We start from the raw sequence: 18,213 nt of genomic DNA, 5'->3' as shown, positions 1-18,213 counted from the left end.
TACATACCCCTGTACGTGGAAAAAATTTCAAATAATCGAGAGCAGCAGAAAGCAAAAACACAAACATGAAAAATACACTTTTTTGTATTCAAATATGCACTCCCAAACATGAAAGAGCCGAAAATTCATTTTCGGAAAACCATGCACTTTCGCCACCACACTTCCGAAAGTTCGACTACTTTTTCGACTGCTGCCGCCACATTCCGAAAATAATTCCGAAATTCGGAATGCAAAACCTCTCTATTGTCATTGAGACGAAGATGGAATTCTTTTTGGAGATGGACATCCCGGCAATGGACATGGCCTCGGACGTCTGCCGTGTGGTGCTTGCAGGGATCATTTGTTCAGTCATGTTGGCAGCCTGACCGTCGGTAAGCTTGTGGATAAGATTCAGTTCTGCTCGAAGTGGTACTGTGATCACGAACAATTATTTGAAATAACACAAATTCAACTCAGCGTCGTGCGTTTTCAAATCCTCGCAAAGTCACTGCCTGTGTGTGGTCTTCATGTGCAACGCAAAACTCTTACCAGGCTCATCTGTCCTCTGCCTTCACCTTTGCTTGAACAACAAACACAACAATTCAGGAATGTTTTGCAATGAAAAATACAGCTATCTGATCTGGAGCTGAAAAAAGAAGAAAAATTGTCCTCAGAATTACACACCAGGGAGTCGTCAAATACTTGCACTTGTTGCAGTACTGTATTTGACAACTTCCTGATACACATGTAAACATGAAGAACTCTTTGTGGTAGCACTCTTAATTTTTCAACTGAAATTATAATTCTGCTGTATTTTTTGTCGTTGCCATGTCTATTGCTATGACGATGCGGTGCCGGCACTTTTTTTCTGTCTCCGTCTTTCAGTACTGTATACTCTTTGATGGCCTGTAGCAGACTTTTTGTTAGGGTGTAGGAGAAATATCTTCATTTTTCCTGTTTTGATAATGATAGCACATCAATATACATTGTGGTCATAATGTGTTGGCATTTGGGCTAATTTCAACAGCAGCCCAATGGTCTGCTCTGTGGGCCATGTGATAAATTTGTTATCGCATGGTTGCTGCGGGCCTTATGGCATATTATTGCCCCTCGAGGTTAGCCCTCGGGCCTACGGCCCTCGGGCTAACCTCTCGGGGCAATAATATGCCATAAGGCCCTTGCAACCATGCGATAACATAAGTATATTATACTTATTGCTGCTGATAATAATATTTATATGAACTCAGCCGAAGTCAGCAAGTGTAGACTTAAAGATTCTCCATTATAGCAAAAGCGGTGGTTGGCGACCACTGCGAGTGACACAAGATGACCTGTCTGATGCGGCCGGGTTTGGAATAGCAGACAATGTTGCATGTTTGAAATAGGAATAGGTATCTGAGTCCATGTTGTGTGTCTTTGTGTGCCTCCAGTCATTCATCGCATGGAAATACCGCAATCTATACTTCGCTTACAGGATAAGTTATAATGCCACTGAGTGCTTCACTTCTGATCAATGTCCATGTGCGGCTGGCAAAAAGTGTTCCCTTCGAGGTTCATTCATCAAAGTGGCCCAAAGTAAGTAAAATTTTTTTACTCTGTACCAAGTTCTTATGCTATCTCCCATAGCCAACCTTGGTCACTGTACATTTCTTAAGCTGACGGTGGAAACAATTTCTTGCCTAATTGAATAGGATGTGTAGCCATCAACAATCTGAATTTCTCTCTGGGAGTTTCAAAAGATTTTGATGCAGATGTTTTGCATCCTTGCCTCTCTGTGACGCGCGCCTTGTGATATAATCTTACAAATGAGCAATTTGGGTGACGCTGATTTGACGTTTTAGCACTTAGGCTACCCTTTGTTAATTCATTGTTTAACGTCCTTTTTTCGCGAAAAGGTACGCGGGAGGGCGAAAAACAAACAAAAGCCAATTCCAAAAACTGGAAACCCCAATCAAACATTTTGACCAGTAAAGCATGTGATATATACAATATTTCTGGGTCTAACGGCACTTGCAGGCATAGAACAACACTCTTTGATGGTACATTGGAGCACATGCCTAATGAATCCAACAAAACAGGTACATAGCATGGAGTTAGCATGTCATGAATTCATTACATCTGGATTTTTACTAGGACACACACCGTACGATATTTAAAAGCCAACAAAAAAAGAGAAAAAGAACACAAGACAATGGCATGCCCGGGAGGCAAGATTATAAGTTTAAGGTCATGATCGGAACACTGTGAAACTACACAATCATGTATTTACAACTTTGCATATTATTAGTACTACTACTTTCTTGTTTGTTTTTTCCGGTCGGAGGCAAAAAGGTACGCGGGCGCGGACGTTAAACAACGAAAAAAGAAAGGGTGGCCTTACAAGCAGAATACGTACAGATGCATCATCGGTGCAATTTGGCAGTGTAATTTAGTCCAAATCCGGTAGTAGTAAAATATGTATATTTTACTACTCCCTGGTAAGAATGTAGCTTCAAAGGCGATTGTAAATCTGATAAGGCCATTGCCTTCGTGACAGTACTTCTCAAATCAGTTCATGTGACTAATAAGTGTAATAACATTATTATCATGTACTGATTTGAGAAGTGATAGTAGAAAAGCCTTCATCAGGTTTATAAGAGGCATCGTCGTTACTTGTGTTACAAATGGTTCTCTTTATAAGTTACCGTGTATTCAGAATTATTGCTTTTTCATGTGCAGTTGTGTCTATTAAGGCGTGCCTTGATCCTTCAGGGTCGTGGCATTCCTCCGGATTTTTGTTTGTCAAGAAATGCAGACATCTACCTAATATATCACCAATCATTTCACCACTGTACGCTCGTAGTATAAGCCACACTGACTACTTTGGGGTGGATTACAAGTGTTAAGTAAAGTGCGGCTGATACTCTGGAAAATATGGTATGTGTTTGTTGTGGCGATGTTTGTCTATCTCTCTACTCTCTTGCTCATTTTCATCCTCTGTTGTCACGTTTTGCAGCAACAATGCCCGATTCCCATGTATACGCTCCAATCTACGGTATTAGGGCCTCCACCCAATACACTCTCACTGTGACTCAAGTGAATGCTGCTGGCAAAAATATTGGGACTACTTTGGTCTCCCATTTTATCACTATGAAATGGCCAGCTACCACAATGATGCCGACAACCACACCAATGCCGACAACCACAACAATGCCGGTAACAACACAGGCACCAACATGCGCCCCGACGTATTACTGCTTCCAAGGTGTTTGTGTAAATGATGGGACAAACCAATTCTGCAGGTATGTACACAGCAAGACATGACTGATCACTGAGCAATGTACATGTAATACATACATACACCATAACAAGGTGTATGTACAGAAATATGTATTATGTTGATTGGTTGGTTTGTACTGTAAAACAGATATTTTAAAAGCGGCTTTAGCGAATATAGTGTTTTCGCTAAGGCCTTGCAACAGTTATGACTGGGAACTCGTGGCCTGGCACGAGGGAAACATGGATGCAGTTATTGGGATTTCGGTCTTTGACCACTTGGTGGTGGGTCTGATCTACTCACCTCCCACCGCTTAGGAGCTGCAGCTGTGCTTTGATCCTAGAGGGTGGTGGCGTTCCTACGGATGCGGAAAACTTGTCTCACGCGAACCGTGATCTTTTTGTTTGCAACGCCAATCAAAATTTTGCATGGACAGTATAGTGATAGTCACCTTCTATTTTAACTCTGAAGCTCGGACTGCTAAAATATTTCATCGCGAATTGATCCTGATTAAAACGCTAAACAATTTACCCACTAAAATTACCCATTCTGCAGTACACAGCATTTCACATCACAACAATGAACAGGCATTGCTGCCTTCCTGCATGGACAAGTGAATTTTCGACCCTCTCACAGAATGATATGAAAGGAAAGAAATGGACTCGGATGGAAAGAAATGAGACAAGAGAGTGTGAAACATGCAAGCACAAAAGTGGCTCCCTGGTAGTACATTGGGTACTGCAGTTGCAGTTCGAGCCTCGTAGTCGCGCATCTGACTGCAAAATCCCCACGACACAGCTCACGAGATCAATGTGTGCACGTGTGGGCTCTCTTCACTCAGTAGAGTAGAGCGAGCTGCAACTCCCGGTGCTGAAAGGCGGGCCCACACCCCTACATGGCGATTTCCCCTTGTCTAACCCCCAAGACGAAAATTAATGATAGAAGCCGACTGGCCGAAATTAAAAAAAGAAGAAAAAGGAGACAGAGGGAGAGAGAAGGATGTTGTAAGACGGTTATTCAGTATTTCACTGGAAGTATCTGTGCCAGCGGGAGATATAATCTACTTCGAAGTATATGTGTACTAGGAGACCAATGGCGACAATATGCAATTGGTCAGAGTTTTTGAACATTTTGGTAGGGTCTTTAATGATAAAAAGACGTGCTCAATACCACCATTGGTGGATGCGAGAGAGAAATTGATTGAAAGGGGAAGTGATGGGGAAGGGAAAGAACATTGGAAAGAAAAGAGAAAAGAGAGATGGAGACGGAAGAATGCTCATACAAACATAAGTTATAATTATTTCTAAAGGCACGATTAACAAGTGAACTAATTCCGTTGTCTTTGGCCTCTTTGCCATTGCATGTGACTTTGTTTAACAGTTGCAAACCAGGATGGCGTGGAAGCACGTGTGCAGAAGAGGTCTTCCCCTGTGACCCCGTCACCGGGTTTTCCTGCCCATAACCAGCAGGTAGGCTATGAGTTTTTTTCTACAAAATCCACACATCTCCCGAGACACTGGGGTGAATTATGGAGTGTGGTGGTGGGGCCCATTAAGCTCAGACGACCAGAGGTCTCGGCTTCATAGCTCCAGGGACGCACCAAAGGGAGATCGGGTAGGGAGGATTAGGCTGAAAAAGTAAACAGAAGAAAGAAAATGAAAAGATTGTATTGCTAAGTGAGCAAAATAATAAGTTGAGTATTTGTGTGACTTTTAAATTCAAGAGGAGACTGTGAGGAGAGACGTCCAAGGAGGGTAGGACACTGTACCCAGTTGACGGTGGCCGTACTTGCCCGGCCGCCTCTAACGTCAATGTTTAGAAGGTTTAGCTGTGAGTAGTACTGTTTTTGGCTGAGCTGAGCATGGAAATCTCTAGACTTTTCAAAATAATTTTTAGTATGGTTTTGTGAGTTGGGCTTCGCCTGTGCACCAGCGATTCGAAAACCTTCTCGCACGTCATCCCGAAAAGTGACCGTTGGTCTAACCTTGAAAAGCTCTCTAGATATCTGCATGATTGGATAGCAACTTACGCTATTTTTTGCCTTGTTCTCTCCCTCCTTGTGCACAGGCTAAACATCACAGCAGCACATGGCCATCCTTAGTTGGCAATAGTCTCAATTGCTCTAGGTTCTTGTGCATCGCAAAATGTCAATACCTTGGCTTTCCTGATCTCTTTGGCATAATGATGTTTTTCTTCTTTTTTCTACAAAATCCACATATCCAGACACTGGGATGAATAATGGAGTCTCCATTATGCATGTGTCACTTGCTCACTCACTCACTTTCTCCCTCTTTCACACTCTCATTCTACCTGTTTGTGTGTATCTGTATGTATGTCTGTCTGTCTGTCTGTCTGTCTGTCTGTCTGTCTGTCTCTCTCTCTCTTTCTCTCTCACTCCCTCACACACACTCTATCTCACACACGCCCTCGCGCACTCTCTCTCTCTCTACCTGTGCCTCTGTCTCTGTCTCTCATTCCCTCACACACACAAACTCTCTCTCTCTCTCTCTCTCTCTCACTCTCTCTTTACCTGTGTGTTGTCTCTCTTTCTGTTTTTCTGGCACCGCAACATAGTCTTCTGCTGCCAGGCAAAGTCATTTCAGTGACTCTGTAAGTGTTACTGTTTCATTTATGCCTACGACAACTTCAACATCAAATGGCCTATTTCTAAGGATTTCATCTCCAGCTGTTACATTCTTGCCAAGTATTGACATTTTGCCGTAAAGAGTGAATGAGTCTATGCTACCTGTGAACATTACTGTGTGTCATTTCCAGTACTAGTCAAGGTGACCAAGCACTCGTGGTCATGTAAGCCGCTGTAGTAAATACATGAAGCTGCCACCATACTGTGGCTGTTTGAGCAAGTGAGCAGCGGTGTGAAGTAGAATGCAAGTCGCAAATGGGAAGAAGAGGTTGGTGGGACTTCGACAATACTTGGGGAATTGTGTGTCGCTCCCCGCACCAACGAAAGGAGGGAAACACAATTCCCAGTGTCTGCTCCAGGATTTGAAACCAACCGGGTACACGTGTACCTGGCACAGCCATTGCAACCGGGCCTGTCAAGGGTCCGTTCAAGTGCGGTTACTGCATGCACATCAGTCTATGATCAGGGAGTTGTAAAATTCATGATTATTTTAGGGCTCCCTGACGTACATGTTACATGCCTGATGTAGTGATGAGTGTTTTTTGAAACACGAAACTTGGAGTTACGAGAAAGATTTTTGGTCCCTGTTGTTCTGCCCCGTGTGGTAAAGCCCTGCCCTTTTTGAGGTATTGAGCACTATTTGCAGCAAAGACTCCAGACACTTTGTTACATGGGTGTGTATTGTATTCCAAACCGGGTCACAGGTAACCCGGTGTTCTTTGTCCAAACGGGTTGAAGCACCCCCAACCGCTGACCCGGCTCTGGAGCACACACTGAATTCACCAAGTCGTTTTGTCATCATAACACAAGTAGTTGTTAGATGTATTACACAGTAAAAAAAAAAGGACCAAGGAACTACAAGTTAGGGCCGGGTTCCACTGCGGCTCCGCTGCTCGTCTTTCGCGGCTTGAAACGTCATCATTACCATAGTGACTGCGAGCCACGGTCGCGGCTCTACCTGTTTCCCGTACTTTGCATTGTTTCGTACGCCAGAATTTTAAAATTCAAAATTTAATTCGTTGCGCAGGCCAGAACACGAGAATTTTTTTGATTTCGCGTGCGCGCGCGCGCGCAGGCAGGTGAAACGTCATCAAAAAGTGTAGACCACGACCGCGGTACCGCGAATGGCGAGTGTCAATGAAACCACGCTGCTCCGCTGCATGCAGCCAAGTGTCGCGGAGCCGCGGAGCCGCAGTGGAACCCGGCCCTTACGCTATAATGTCCACTAACACCACCAGTTACTAAACAATCAGCTCACGCGATAACATGGCACGACAAAGTCCACTATATTCCCGAATAAGTGCGAGAACTGGCTAACACTAAACAGCTAAACAGCTCTAGCACATCTTGGATGCGCACTCCAACAGCCTTCCAACTTGGAAGGTTCTAAGTAAAGCTGTGTTCACAACTGGCGCGTGTACGCGTGAAATTCACGCCATGCACGACACGTTCCATGAAGAAGACGTTGACGCTGTGCTTATGGCGGATGCATCCAATGCGTTCAATCGCCTTAACAGAGAAGCATGTATGCGCAACGTAGCGCACCTCTGTCCAGCCATCACACCCGCTATCGTAAACTGCTACCGTCAGCCGGCCCGCCTATTCGTGGACGGGGAGTGCCTCCTATCGCGAGAAGGCACAACGCAGGGAGATCCTCTTGCTATGCCGATGTACGCTTTGGGGGTACTCCCCCTGGTGCGCAGAGTGGCAACCCCAGGAACACGCCAGAGCTGGTATGCGGATGACTCGTCCGCGGGTGGCGGGCTCAACCCTCTCCGCCAGTGGTGGGACCGACTCGTCGGGGATGGGCCGGTGTTCGGGTATTTCATTAACCCCAGCAAGTCCGTCCTCGTCGTCAAGCGGGACAAGCTAGAGGCAGCCGAGACCATCTTCGCCGGCACGGGTGTGTCTATCACCACTGACGGGTGCCGTCACCTTGGATCAGCCATCGGAACTGATCAGTTTGTGCAGGAGTTTGTGGCTTCCAAGGTGGCCACCTGGTCGCAGGAGCTGTGCAAGCTGACAGATTTCGCCCGGTCACAGCCTCAAGCAGCTTACTCTGCACTGGTGAACAGCCTCCAACACCGGTGGTCCTTCCTGTGTCGGGTTCTCGATGGTTCTGCAGAACAGCTGGCACCCCTGGAGGACATCATCCACCGCCGCCTAATCCCTGCCATTAGTGGACGGACGGCGCCCAGTGAAGCTGAACGCATTTTGCTCACTTTCCCCTGCCGGCATGGAGGCCTCGGCGTGGCCAACCCTGCCACTTTTGGCTCACAGTACGGCACCTCCAGGCTAATCACCACTGCGCTGTACGACAAGATCATGGCGCAAGAAGAGCACCTCGATGATGCTCTTGCCTGTGTCCGCAGGGCCAAGAGTCAGGCTCGCTCTGAGGCCAGAAAGGCAATGAAGATAGCTGCCGATACGTTCCGCACCGAACACAGCGAACTCGATCTCGCTATCAGTCTGGCAGAGGAGAAGGGAGCATCAAGCTGGCTTACCTGCCGACCCATCGCTCGCCATGGCTTCGCTTTGTCGAAGGGGGAATTCCGGGATGGCCTCTGCCTCCGTTACGGTTGGACGCCTTCTCGCCTGCCCACCACCTGTGTTTGCGAGAAGGCATTCACCACTGCTCACGCCTTGTCCTGTCCTTTCGGTGGGTTCCCCTCGATCCGCCACAACGAGGTGCGCGACATACTGGCAAGCTCATTGAAGGGTGTCGCCCACAACGTCGCAGTGGAGCCACATCTCCAACCCCTGACTGGGGAGCAGTTTCAGCTCCGGTCAGCATCAACCGAGGATCAAGCTCGTTTGGATGTGGTGGCCAGTGGAGTTTGGGGGGGTCGGTTCGAACGCACTTTTATTGATGTACGGGTGTTCAACCCTTATGCGTCTTCGAACCGCACCTCCTCTCTCTCTGGCTGCTACCGGCACCATGAGCAAGAGAAACGGCGTCGATATGATCGGAGAGTCCGAGAAGTGGAGCGATCCACTTTTCTCCCCTTTGTGCTCTCTTCCACCGGAGGATGCGGCAAGGGTGCCGCTGCACTGGTGAGCCGGATTGCACATCTCCAGTCGCTACGTGGGAGGGAGGCGTATTCTGTGCTAATTGCCCACCTCCGCTGCAGGCTGTCTTTCGCCCTGCTGCGTTCGAGTGTCATGTGTCTGCGTGGGGCTCGCCGAGTTTGGCAGCCTCCAATGGATGGCTGTGCCTCCCTGGCTGTCGTGGAGGCTAGGATGTCCCGTTGAGCCTTGCCCCGTGATTGTGCGGACTATGCTATGCTTCTCTTGCTGTCTGATCACATGCGACGTCATCATTATGTGATTTGTTTTCAATCCTCCGCCATGGCAAATTGTGTTTTGTTCGCACGCGTGAAACCACGCGTTTGTGCGTATTTTTGCTGGCTTTTGGGGCGCCATGCGTACGGAAACGCGCCGAAATGGAACTTCCAACATGTTGGAATTTTCAGCGCGTATCAGGCGCGTATCAGCGTACATGCCAGTCACTTTGACTGGCGGGGTCAAAAAATTAGTACTCGAAGGTGTCGCACGCGCTAAATATGACTCGGATTGCTGTTTTTTGTGAAAGGCTGAGCGCGCGTTTGGGGGCGCATGAACCGCAAGCGTACCGCGTCCACGCGCCAGTTGTGAACACAGCTTAAGTTAGTTATAGAAATAACATAAGGAGGGGAAGGTGAGCGCAGACAAGATAAGCACGAGCTGAAAGTCTCAGCTGTTTATTTTTTGTATTTTTTATTTTTTTACTACGATCACATTTACCAGCTCGAAAAGAATAAGGAAAGACAATGGTACGGAGACTAGGACAAACGTGACAACTAATGAGCAGGCGCTGCACCGAGACGCAGCAGTGATGGTGGGGCATTGATGACTCTGCCGACCTGAGGTCTCGGCGTCACGGCCAAAAACACGCACCAAAAACAATGAAAAAAGAAGAAGATAGAGCTGTACAGGTAAGAAAGATGCAAAAACCCAAGGCTTAACACGAGCGATCGTGGGGGAGAAACTGTCTTAGCGTCATACTATTCATAGGGAATCGACTGCCCAGAGCCAGTTTGTGCTGCGAAGATGGCGGTAAACATTCGTTTTGAATGATTGCATTCTCTTGCTGTGTACCCAATGAGTTTCACTGTAGATAGAATTCATATACACATGTAGATATATCACATGTAGATATACATGACTGATTGTACTCCGATGACTCCGAACCATTCTCAGGAACACACAGTCGACACAGAGAGAAAAAAACGACTGTACACTATGTAGCCCAATGGAAGTGAACGCTCGCTTTTCGCATGCATTGTATTTGCCAATGTTCAATGCTTCACACACCTGCACAGGTGCGTAGCACTGCTATTGGAGGTGGTCCGGTCAGAGGGGGTTGGGGGTGGTCTCTAGGCCTCCGCGGAATATGCTCGATTTACCGATAATTTTTACCGATAATTCTTTTGAGCATTGCTCAAAATTTCGACCGATTATTCCCGTAATTCCACCAATAATTCTAACAATAATTCTTTTTTTCTTCCCTTTTTTGCAGATACCGTGCCGCGTACGGGTTTTTTGCCACTTGTACGGGCAAAAAAATCACGGTTCGCGTGAAACTCGGCTGGAAGCTTTTTTTCTTTCTTTTTTGAAATACCGGGCAATCAACTTCAGGATCATGAGCTTTTTGGTACAAATCAGGGTGTTATAAATGGAAAAAAATTGAAAAAAGGGGGGCATTGCTCAAATTTTACCGATTATTCCACAAAAATTGCCAATAATTCCCGTTTTAAAAATCACACCGATAATTCCCGAAATTATGCCGGCACATTCCGCGGAGGCCTAGTGGTCTCCCCCCGGGAAAAAATTGAAATTAGGGTGCAAAATCCTGCCGATGATTCTGGGTGCTTTTGGCCGTGGTCGGGCGAAAACGTGGTCCGGCCAAAGCCTGACCGGCCAGACCGGCTGCTACGCCCCAGCGCAAGCTGTTTTGGCCATGAGACCTCATCAGTACAAGTACAGCTACGATCCGTGACAGATAGCCAGTTGCTACCATCTGCATGGGGCCCAATACCGAAAATCACTGATCGCACAGAGTTCAAAACTTCCATCACTCCATCATTCACCCCCAGTGTCTGGAGATATGTGGATTTTGTAGAAAAAATGTGTGTGTGTGGGGGGGGGGGGGACCTCATGTACTGTAGGAAGTCATTCATACACGCTACCATACACTCTAGCTGTCGCGGATAAGCTTACTCAAATGAAATGTCCCCTGTGGACTCACTACACTTTACCAAAGACCCTGGGTCTACCTACTGAAAACAGCTCCAGGCCGCTTCTACTGTAGAAGTACAAGTTTTCATTCACGAAATCTTTCGTTAGATCATTCCACCAGCAGGCTTCTTACGTACTAAATTCCATTTTTGGTCGAGGTCTGTCACCCTGAACGTTCAGAAAAAAACTTTCCTTTGGTACAAACTTTAGTTATTTCGTGCCCCCTAACGAATATAGCGAAAGTTGATTCAAAACGAAAATTTGTACTTATATGTAGTACATACATGACGTGATTGTAATTATGTATGTGAAAAAGGACCTTCTGAACAGGCATGCGCGAGGCTTTTTTTAACATGGTTGTAAAATGACGTTTTTTCAGTCACTTCTAGACAAGCTACGTCCTAATGAATTGTTGCAAGTGGAAGTGCTATCCTTCATGCCTGTTGTGTCCAAAAATGGGAATGATCCCACTTTGGAAAGTGTCTTGAATCATCTCCTACTTTCCTAGTATTCTCAGGATTCAAATAATTGGTGTGTCATTTTTTAACAAATTTGTAAAATGGCATCACAAACTGGGATATTCGGTCATCAATGTTCTGAAGTTGATAGATATCACTTCAAGGATTGCTAGTGGATGAAAATTAATCTGTCAACAGAGGAGTGAACTGCATTGTATGCTGCGAAAGCCGTGTTTTTGTATTTGTAACTAGTGGCTGTGTTATACGGTGGAATTGGATAGGTAGCATAGCATAGCAGCCATGTTTTCGTTCTCACAGAGTGTGTTCCGCGACCTACTGTTCTTCATTACTGTCTTTAGTGATGGCAAGACGGCCTGAAGTCGTCCAAAGGCCCTGCGGAAGCAATTCACTGTCCTCCTCGTCCATTCAGGGGCTCATTTTACACATTTTACACAAAATGGCAAAGTACCCACCACTAGTTATACCGACGTAGCAGGGAGAATTAAAATTATATGCACCAAATTTTCTGGTCAATGTTGATCTACGATAAACTGGCTCTTATTTGCCACCACCCATGTTTCGATACAGCCATCCGGAGCAGAGAAACAGCCAGAAGAAAAGCAAATTTTACACATTTGTTAAAAAATGGCAAATGTTAAAAAAAGCCAAATCACCTCGTACCCTCCCCATGCACTTTAGTACGAGTACCGACGCTACCCCAGACCTGTCACTCATATCACCACGTGCACCTGTGCAAACACGAGGCCCAGCTGCACAGCACATTGCAGAAAAATCGTACGCAGACTCCGCAAGGCAGCCACCAAGGCCACATGCACCTGGCCACGACAAACGTACGCAAAAGCCAAATCACCGTAGAGAGGAGACATCGCGGTACACAGCACCGAAAACACCCAAGAGTGCACCTGGACTCGTAGGACGACCCCGCGTGACGGTGTACTACATTGGAAATGTTGACCCGGACTGCGATGCGGATTCAATAGCTGAACACTGCAAGGCACAAGGCGTATCTGTAGTACAAAGCGTCGTGTACACCTCCGTCCACTTTAGAACAGCCTCTGCTCGTATTACAGTCTTGGTCACGGACGCCAAGAAGGTCGCGGAAGAATCGTTCTGGCCTGATGAAGTTGGCCGTACTGTAAGAGAGTGGCGATTTGGTACAGAGGCCTGGGCTCTCAAACCCGTTAAAGCATAATGGCTCAAACCACTGACCCACTCCCCTTGAACCCGCATGCTCCAGCCTTTACACCATCGTCTCCTCTTCAACCGTCGGCCCCCGTAAGCTGTTCATATACCCACATAAAGGTTGGCCACATAAATATTTGCAGCCTTAGACACAAAACACACATTATTGCTAAGTTAATAGACCAACATGCCCTGGATCTTCTGGCAGTTACTGAAACGTGGCTTGACACCAGCATCTTGGACAACGAGGTCTCGGTGCCGGGAGCAATTCTTTTCCGTCGTGATCGGCCGTGTGCTGAGGGCTGCTCGTGCTTGTCCTCCTGCAGCCCCTGCAGGAAAGGAGGGGGAATTTGCATGTACGTGAACGACCAAGTTAATGTGACTCCTGTCTTGACCCACTCGCATGCCAGTCTAGAATTGATGTGGCTCAGAACCGGCACAGTCAATGATGGTGTTTTGTTCGGTTGCATATATCGGCCCCCATCCGAGCCAGTGGAGTACTGGACTCGGCTTGCCACAGCCACAGAACAACTGGTCAGCGAAAATGTTGTATTATTAGGCGACGTCAATGTAGACTTCCTGCATCAGGCATCCAGCGTTTTCCAACACCTTTTAAAAGAACACACTTTTACTCCCGTGCGGGATGGCCAATAAAGTCCAGGACGCAACCAGAATCACTGCCTCGACACGCACGTCGATTGACTGCATAGACCTCGTCACGTCAGCATCCGTTATAGACTGTGAGTTCTCAGACCATCGCCTGGTCCTCAGTACTGTCCCATTGCCCACAGCGGGCACACGGAACTCCGACACCGATGGTCAGCAACCAAGCAGACAACGAAGAGACTACCGAGGCTTCGACGCAGACCGCTTCTGCGGTATGTTGTTGTCTTCCAATCTTCATCACTTTGCAACCACTGACACTGACCTGATGTTAGACGAATGGGCCGAGAAATTTAATGCTGCACTTGATATTGCAGCGCCTTATGTGCCCAGGAAGCGACCGAAGCGGAATCGGAAGACTTGCCCTTTCATGACCAAGGCTCTTCTTGACTTGATCAGGGAACGCAAATCAGCCTTCAAGAAGTTAAAAGCAGCCAACTTTCGTGACATGGCCATAATGGCGCAGTTCAAGAGATTACGTAGTCAGTCCAACAACTTGTACCGTCATCTTCAGAATCGTTACTTCGCGGATCGGTGCAGGACGTATGAACGGGAACCTCGACAGTTCTGGAAAATATTGAACACGATCACCAAGCGTACGCCACAGAGGCAAACAGTTACTATCCCAGCTGAGAGACTAAACGATTACTTCCACGCTATTGTCACCGATAATCATGCCACCTATGATCTGCCAATGGGTCCGGCTAACTCTACGGACCTCAGGACGTTCGAGGCGGTAACTGCCTCAGAAGTGAAAAGGCTAATCAGTGCCCTCCAGAGCCGCAAAGCTCCTGGCCCGGACGGAATTATGCCTTTTTTGCTAAAGGTATCGAAAGACGTAGTCGCCCTTTCACTTACCATTTTGTACAACACTTCCCTCTCTTCTGGACACTTTCCATCCCGGTTCAAAATTGCCCACATCACCCCGATATTGAAGTCAAAACAAGGCCCCCGTAATTGCCCTTCCAATCACCGCCCGGTGTCTCTAACATCTATTCTCGCCAAACTCCTTGAGCAGCTCGTGTTCTCTCGTCTCCAGGTGTTTTTCCAAGAACGTTGCCCGTTCCATGAAGATCAATTTGGTTTCCGGAAGCACCGGTCGACCGAGCAACTCCTCACGAAGGTAACGAATGATTGGCTGCTAGCCCGCGAAGCGGGTCTGCATACAGCTGTTGTTTGCGTTGACCTGAAGAAGGCGTTGTTATGTTCTCATGCACACCACTACTACTAGACAACAGGAACTAGCTTGGTGACAAGATAATAGAAACTAATTATTTACATTCTCAAGTGAGGAAGAAGAGCAAGGAGAAGAACACATGAATCCAGAATATGGATGCGTGCATGCGTCCAATAGAGACATGACGTAATCACGTGAACCAAGGCGTATAACGTAACAATACGCGTTATGCGGGTGATAACAACTTGAAGTACATGCGCAATACATGAGTAGCTAGCATGATACATCACGTCCCTTCTGAGATAGAAATATAACAATTACATTTACATACATGTATCTCACGCCCCTTCTGAGATGACAACAAGGCATCTAATACCAACTAGAAAGGACGGCAAAGCAGATAGAGATAACTGAATACGAAAATAGCTGAGCTCAACAAGAGGCAGAAAGACGCACAGGCAGCTAATCATAAGTTTGGCCACGAGTGTTCGAAATATTCAGCCTAGACGGGGGTTGGCGGCTTCGCTGACTGCGCCGGACTGGCGGGGCAGGCTGAGTGATGGGGGTAGCAGGCATCGGCTGTGCAGGTGCGACGGGCAAGACAACAGGACGAAGAAAGCGACGGTTTCGCCAGTATATTCGGCCACTGGGAAGCTTGACCATGTAGTCGCGGTGGCTCCCAATGGCGACAATGGTACCGCGGGCGTTCCACAACTTGCTGCGGGGATCTTGTAGATCCACAGGGCAACCAAGGTGGAGGGCAGGCAGAGAACGGGCAGACTGGTTGTAGTGCTGACTGGCTGCTTCAGACTGGGCAGAGGCACGACTGTCGATTTCGTCAGCGGTTTCTTGCCACGCTGGGGCAAAACTGGTCCGGTGGGCAAGCACGAATGACGACAGGGGGCGGCCAAACAGGGCCTGCGCTGGGCTCTGACCGGAGCTACGGGGAGTGTTACGCCATTCCAATAAGCCACGACGGAAGGCGTCGACATTAATGTCTCCGTTGGTGGTGGTCTTGTACACGAGAGATTTGATGGCCTTGACAGCCGCCTCCGCATGGCCATTCGATTGTGGGTAATGCGGACTGGATCTGACGTGGCGGACTTGCCAACGCTGACAGAAGGCGGAGAAACGCTGCGCTGTAAACTGCGGACCACCATCAGTCGTCAGGACAGCTGGGACACCGAGATCCGCGAACCAGCCTCGGAACGCACGGACTACGTCAGCGGAGGTGGCGGTGCGTCCTATCTTGGCAACACAGGGCCAGCCGGTCTTGCGGTCCACGTATACCAGGAACTGGTAGCCTTGGCATTCGAACAGATCCGCGCTGGTGCTCTCAAACGGGAGGGCAGGACAACGATCCTCAGTTGCCAGCAGCGGTTCCTTCACTTGGGAAGGTGCGTGGTGACGGCATTCAGCGCAGCTGCGAACGATATTGTCAATGTCGTTGGACAGCTGGGGCCAATACACCACCTGGCGAGCACGAGCCTTGGTACGGTTGAGACCTTGATGAGCAGCATGCAAGTCGTCAAGCACACTACGCCTGAGGGAACGCGGGACAACAATGCGAGGACCTTTCAGTACCAGGTCCTGGTCGACTGTAAGATGATGACGGACTGTCCAATACGGCTGGGCGGCAGGACATAAGTCGCGTTTGTCGTCGGGAAATCCGTTCCGGACGGTGGTGAGGAGTGCCTGATAATCCGAGTCAGCTCGAGCGGCTTCTTGCAATTCGGCAAACCGGAGATTGGCAATCTGGCCTTCGGTGTCTTTCCGAATGCAAGCGCGTATGGCAGGAGTACGAAGGGCTGGGTGTTCACCGAGCTCATCGTCAGGGGTGGGATCATCCACTGGATTGCGGGACAGCGCGTCGGCGAAAGCGTTGTCAGTACCCTTACGCCAAGTGGCATGCAGCTGGTATGGACGAAGCTTCATGACCAGGCGTTGGAGCCGGGGATTCTCAATCTGATCGAGCGAGTACGAGTTGATGATTGGTGTGAGGGGCCGGTGGTCGGTGACAAGCTCAAACAATGTACCGGCGAGGTAGAGAGAACATTTCTTCACCGCCCAGACGACAGCTAGGAGCTCCAGTTCGATGACAGCATACCGGGATTCTGGATCCGACAGAAATCGACTGCCACACTGGAGAATGCGCCACTTGCCATCTTGCAACTGCCACAGAACGTAGCCAAGGCCATGCAAAGCAGATGCATCGGTCTCTAGGCGGAGTGGCTGGTCACGTTGGAAGAATGACAGCGTTGATGGTGACAACAGCTCAGCCTTGGCAGCGTTGACTGCGTCTGTGTGAACTGAGTCCCATACAAACTCGTTGGACGTCTTGAGCAATGGGCGCAACGGGGCGGCGTGCTCAGACAGGTGCGGGGTGAACTCACCACACTGGTTGATAAGACCCATAAACGATCGGAGATCAGTGCGGTTGCTGGGAGCTGGAAACTGGCTGATAGCTTTGACCTTGGCATCATCGACGGTCCAGCCGTCAGCACTGATGCGGTAACCACAGAACTCCACGGCTGGCATGCCGAACACAAACTTCTTGGCGCTCAGAGTAATGCCATTCTCCCGGGCGCAGAGCAGGACATCCCGGACGTGAGATCGGTGGGTGTTCAGGTCATTATCGTAGACGAGGCAGTCATCAACGACCTTCTGGAACTGGGAGATATGAGCGAACGCGGCGTCGGTGCGGCGATTAAACTCGTCTCCGGCAGAGACCAATCCTTGTGGGTTGCGTAGGTACCTGTACCGACCCCAAGGTGTCATGAACGTGGTCAACGGACGGGAGGCCTCGCTCAGAGGAACTTGCCAATAGCCGTGGCGGGCGTCTAGCTTTGTGAAATATCTTGCGTTGCCAACGCTGGATACAGCGTCACGAGGGCTTGGTGCGGGGTGAGCAGGGCGTTCGACTTGGTCGTTGAGCTTTTTGAAATCAACGGTGAGCCTCTTCTCGTTTGTCCCCTTCTTGTCCACGATGACAATTGGGTGACACCACGCACTGGGTTCGGTGACCTCCTCGATGATGGCATCCCGGACCATGTCATCCAGCTGGGACTTCACTTGGTCACGGTACGCATGCGGGATCTGGCGGGCATGATATGCAGCGACAGGCTTAGCATCAGCTCGCACTCTAATTTCCATAGGTCCACCAAGCATTGGCTTCAACACAGAGTCATCAAAGACGTCAGCGAATTCAGCTAGGAGTTCGGCTCTCATCGTCTCTGAGTCGGTGGCTTTGGACACAACCTTGTCCGCAGGTGCATCGGGAACGGCCGATGGGACTACCTGTTGGACTGCTGCGATTTGCTTCGGCCAGCCGGACGGCAAGTATCCTAGGGCGTGCAAGGATGAACGGGATAGGAGGGCATCAGTCAAACCATCATAGACATGAATGGTGGACGTGTGCTGGTTTGGTCCACAACTGAGAGTCGCCGAAATCTTGCCAACAGGGGTGAGACTGGCGCCATCTGCGGTACGAACATCGTCGATGTCGTCAAGCAGGTTCTCGACAAATCCGCCTAACTGGTCAAGGTGTTGAGTGCCG

General features: G+C 48.6%; 1 protein-coding gene across 2 annotated transcripts in view; it reads left to right on the top strand.

Annotated features, from left to right (window-relative positions):
- Positions 1 to 18,213, top strand: part of LOC135817136 (uncharacterized) — a 46,583-nt gene that overhangs the window by 10,128 nt on the left and 18,242 nt on the right. The window contains exons 5-8 of one of the 2 annotated variants that reach the window (XM_065330259.1): positions 1,410 to 1,554; positions 2,975 to 3,260; positions 4,616 to 4,704; positions 5,303 to 5,967. The exons of the other annotated variant lie outside the window; for it this stretch is intronic. Of the exons in view, the coding sequence (XP_065186331.1) occupies positions 1,410 to 1,554; positions 2,975 to 3,260; positions 4,616 to 4,697 (513 nt within the window). The 3' untranslated portion in view covers positions 4,698 to 4,704; positions 5,303 to 5,967. Of the gene's footprint in view, positions 1 to 1,409; positions 1,555 to 2,974; positions 3,261 to 4,615; positions 4,705 to 5,302; positions 5,968 to 18,213 lie in introns of those variants that run through there. 2 annotated transcript variants of the gene reach the window in all.

This window comes from Sycon ciliatum, chromosome 5 (genome assembly GCF_964019385.1).
Source record: "Sycon ciliatum chromosome 5, ocSycCili1.1, whole genome shotgun sequence".
In the NCBI taxonomy this organism is placed as follows: Eukaryota; Metazoa; Porifera; class Calcarea; order Leucosolenida; family Sycettidae; genus Sycon; species Sycon ciliatum.
This window is presented reverse-complemented; position numbering and strand designations above follow the sequence as displayed.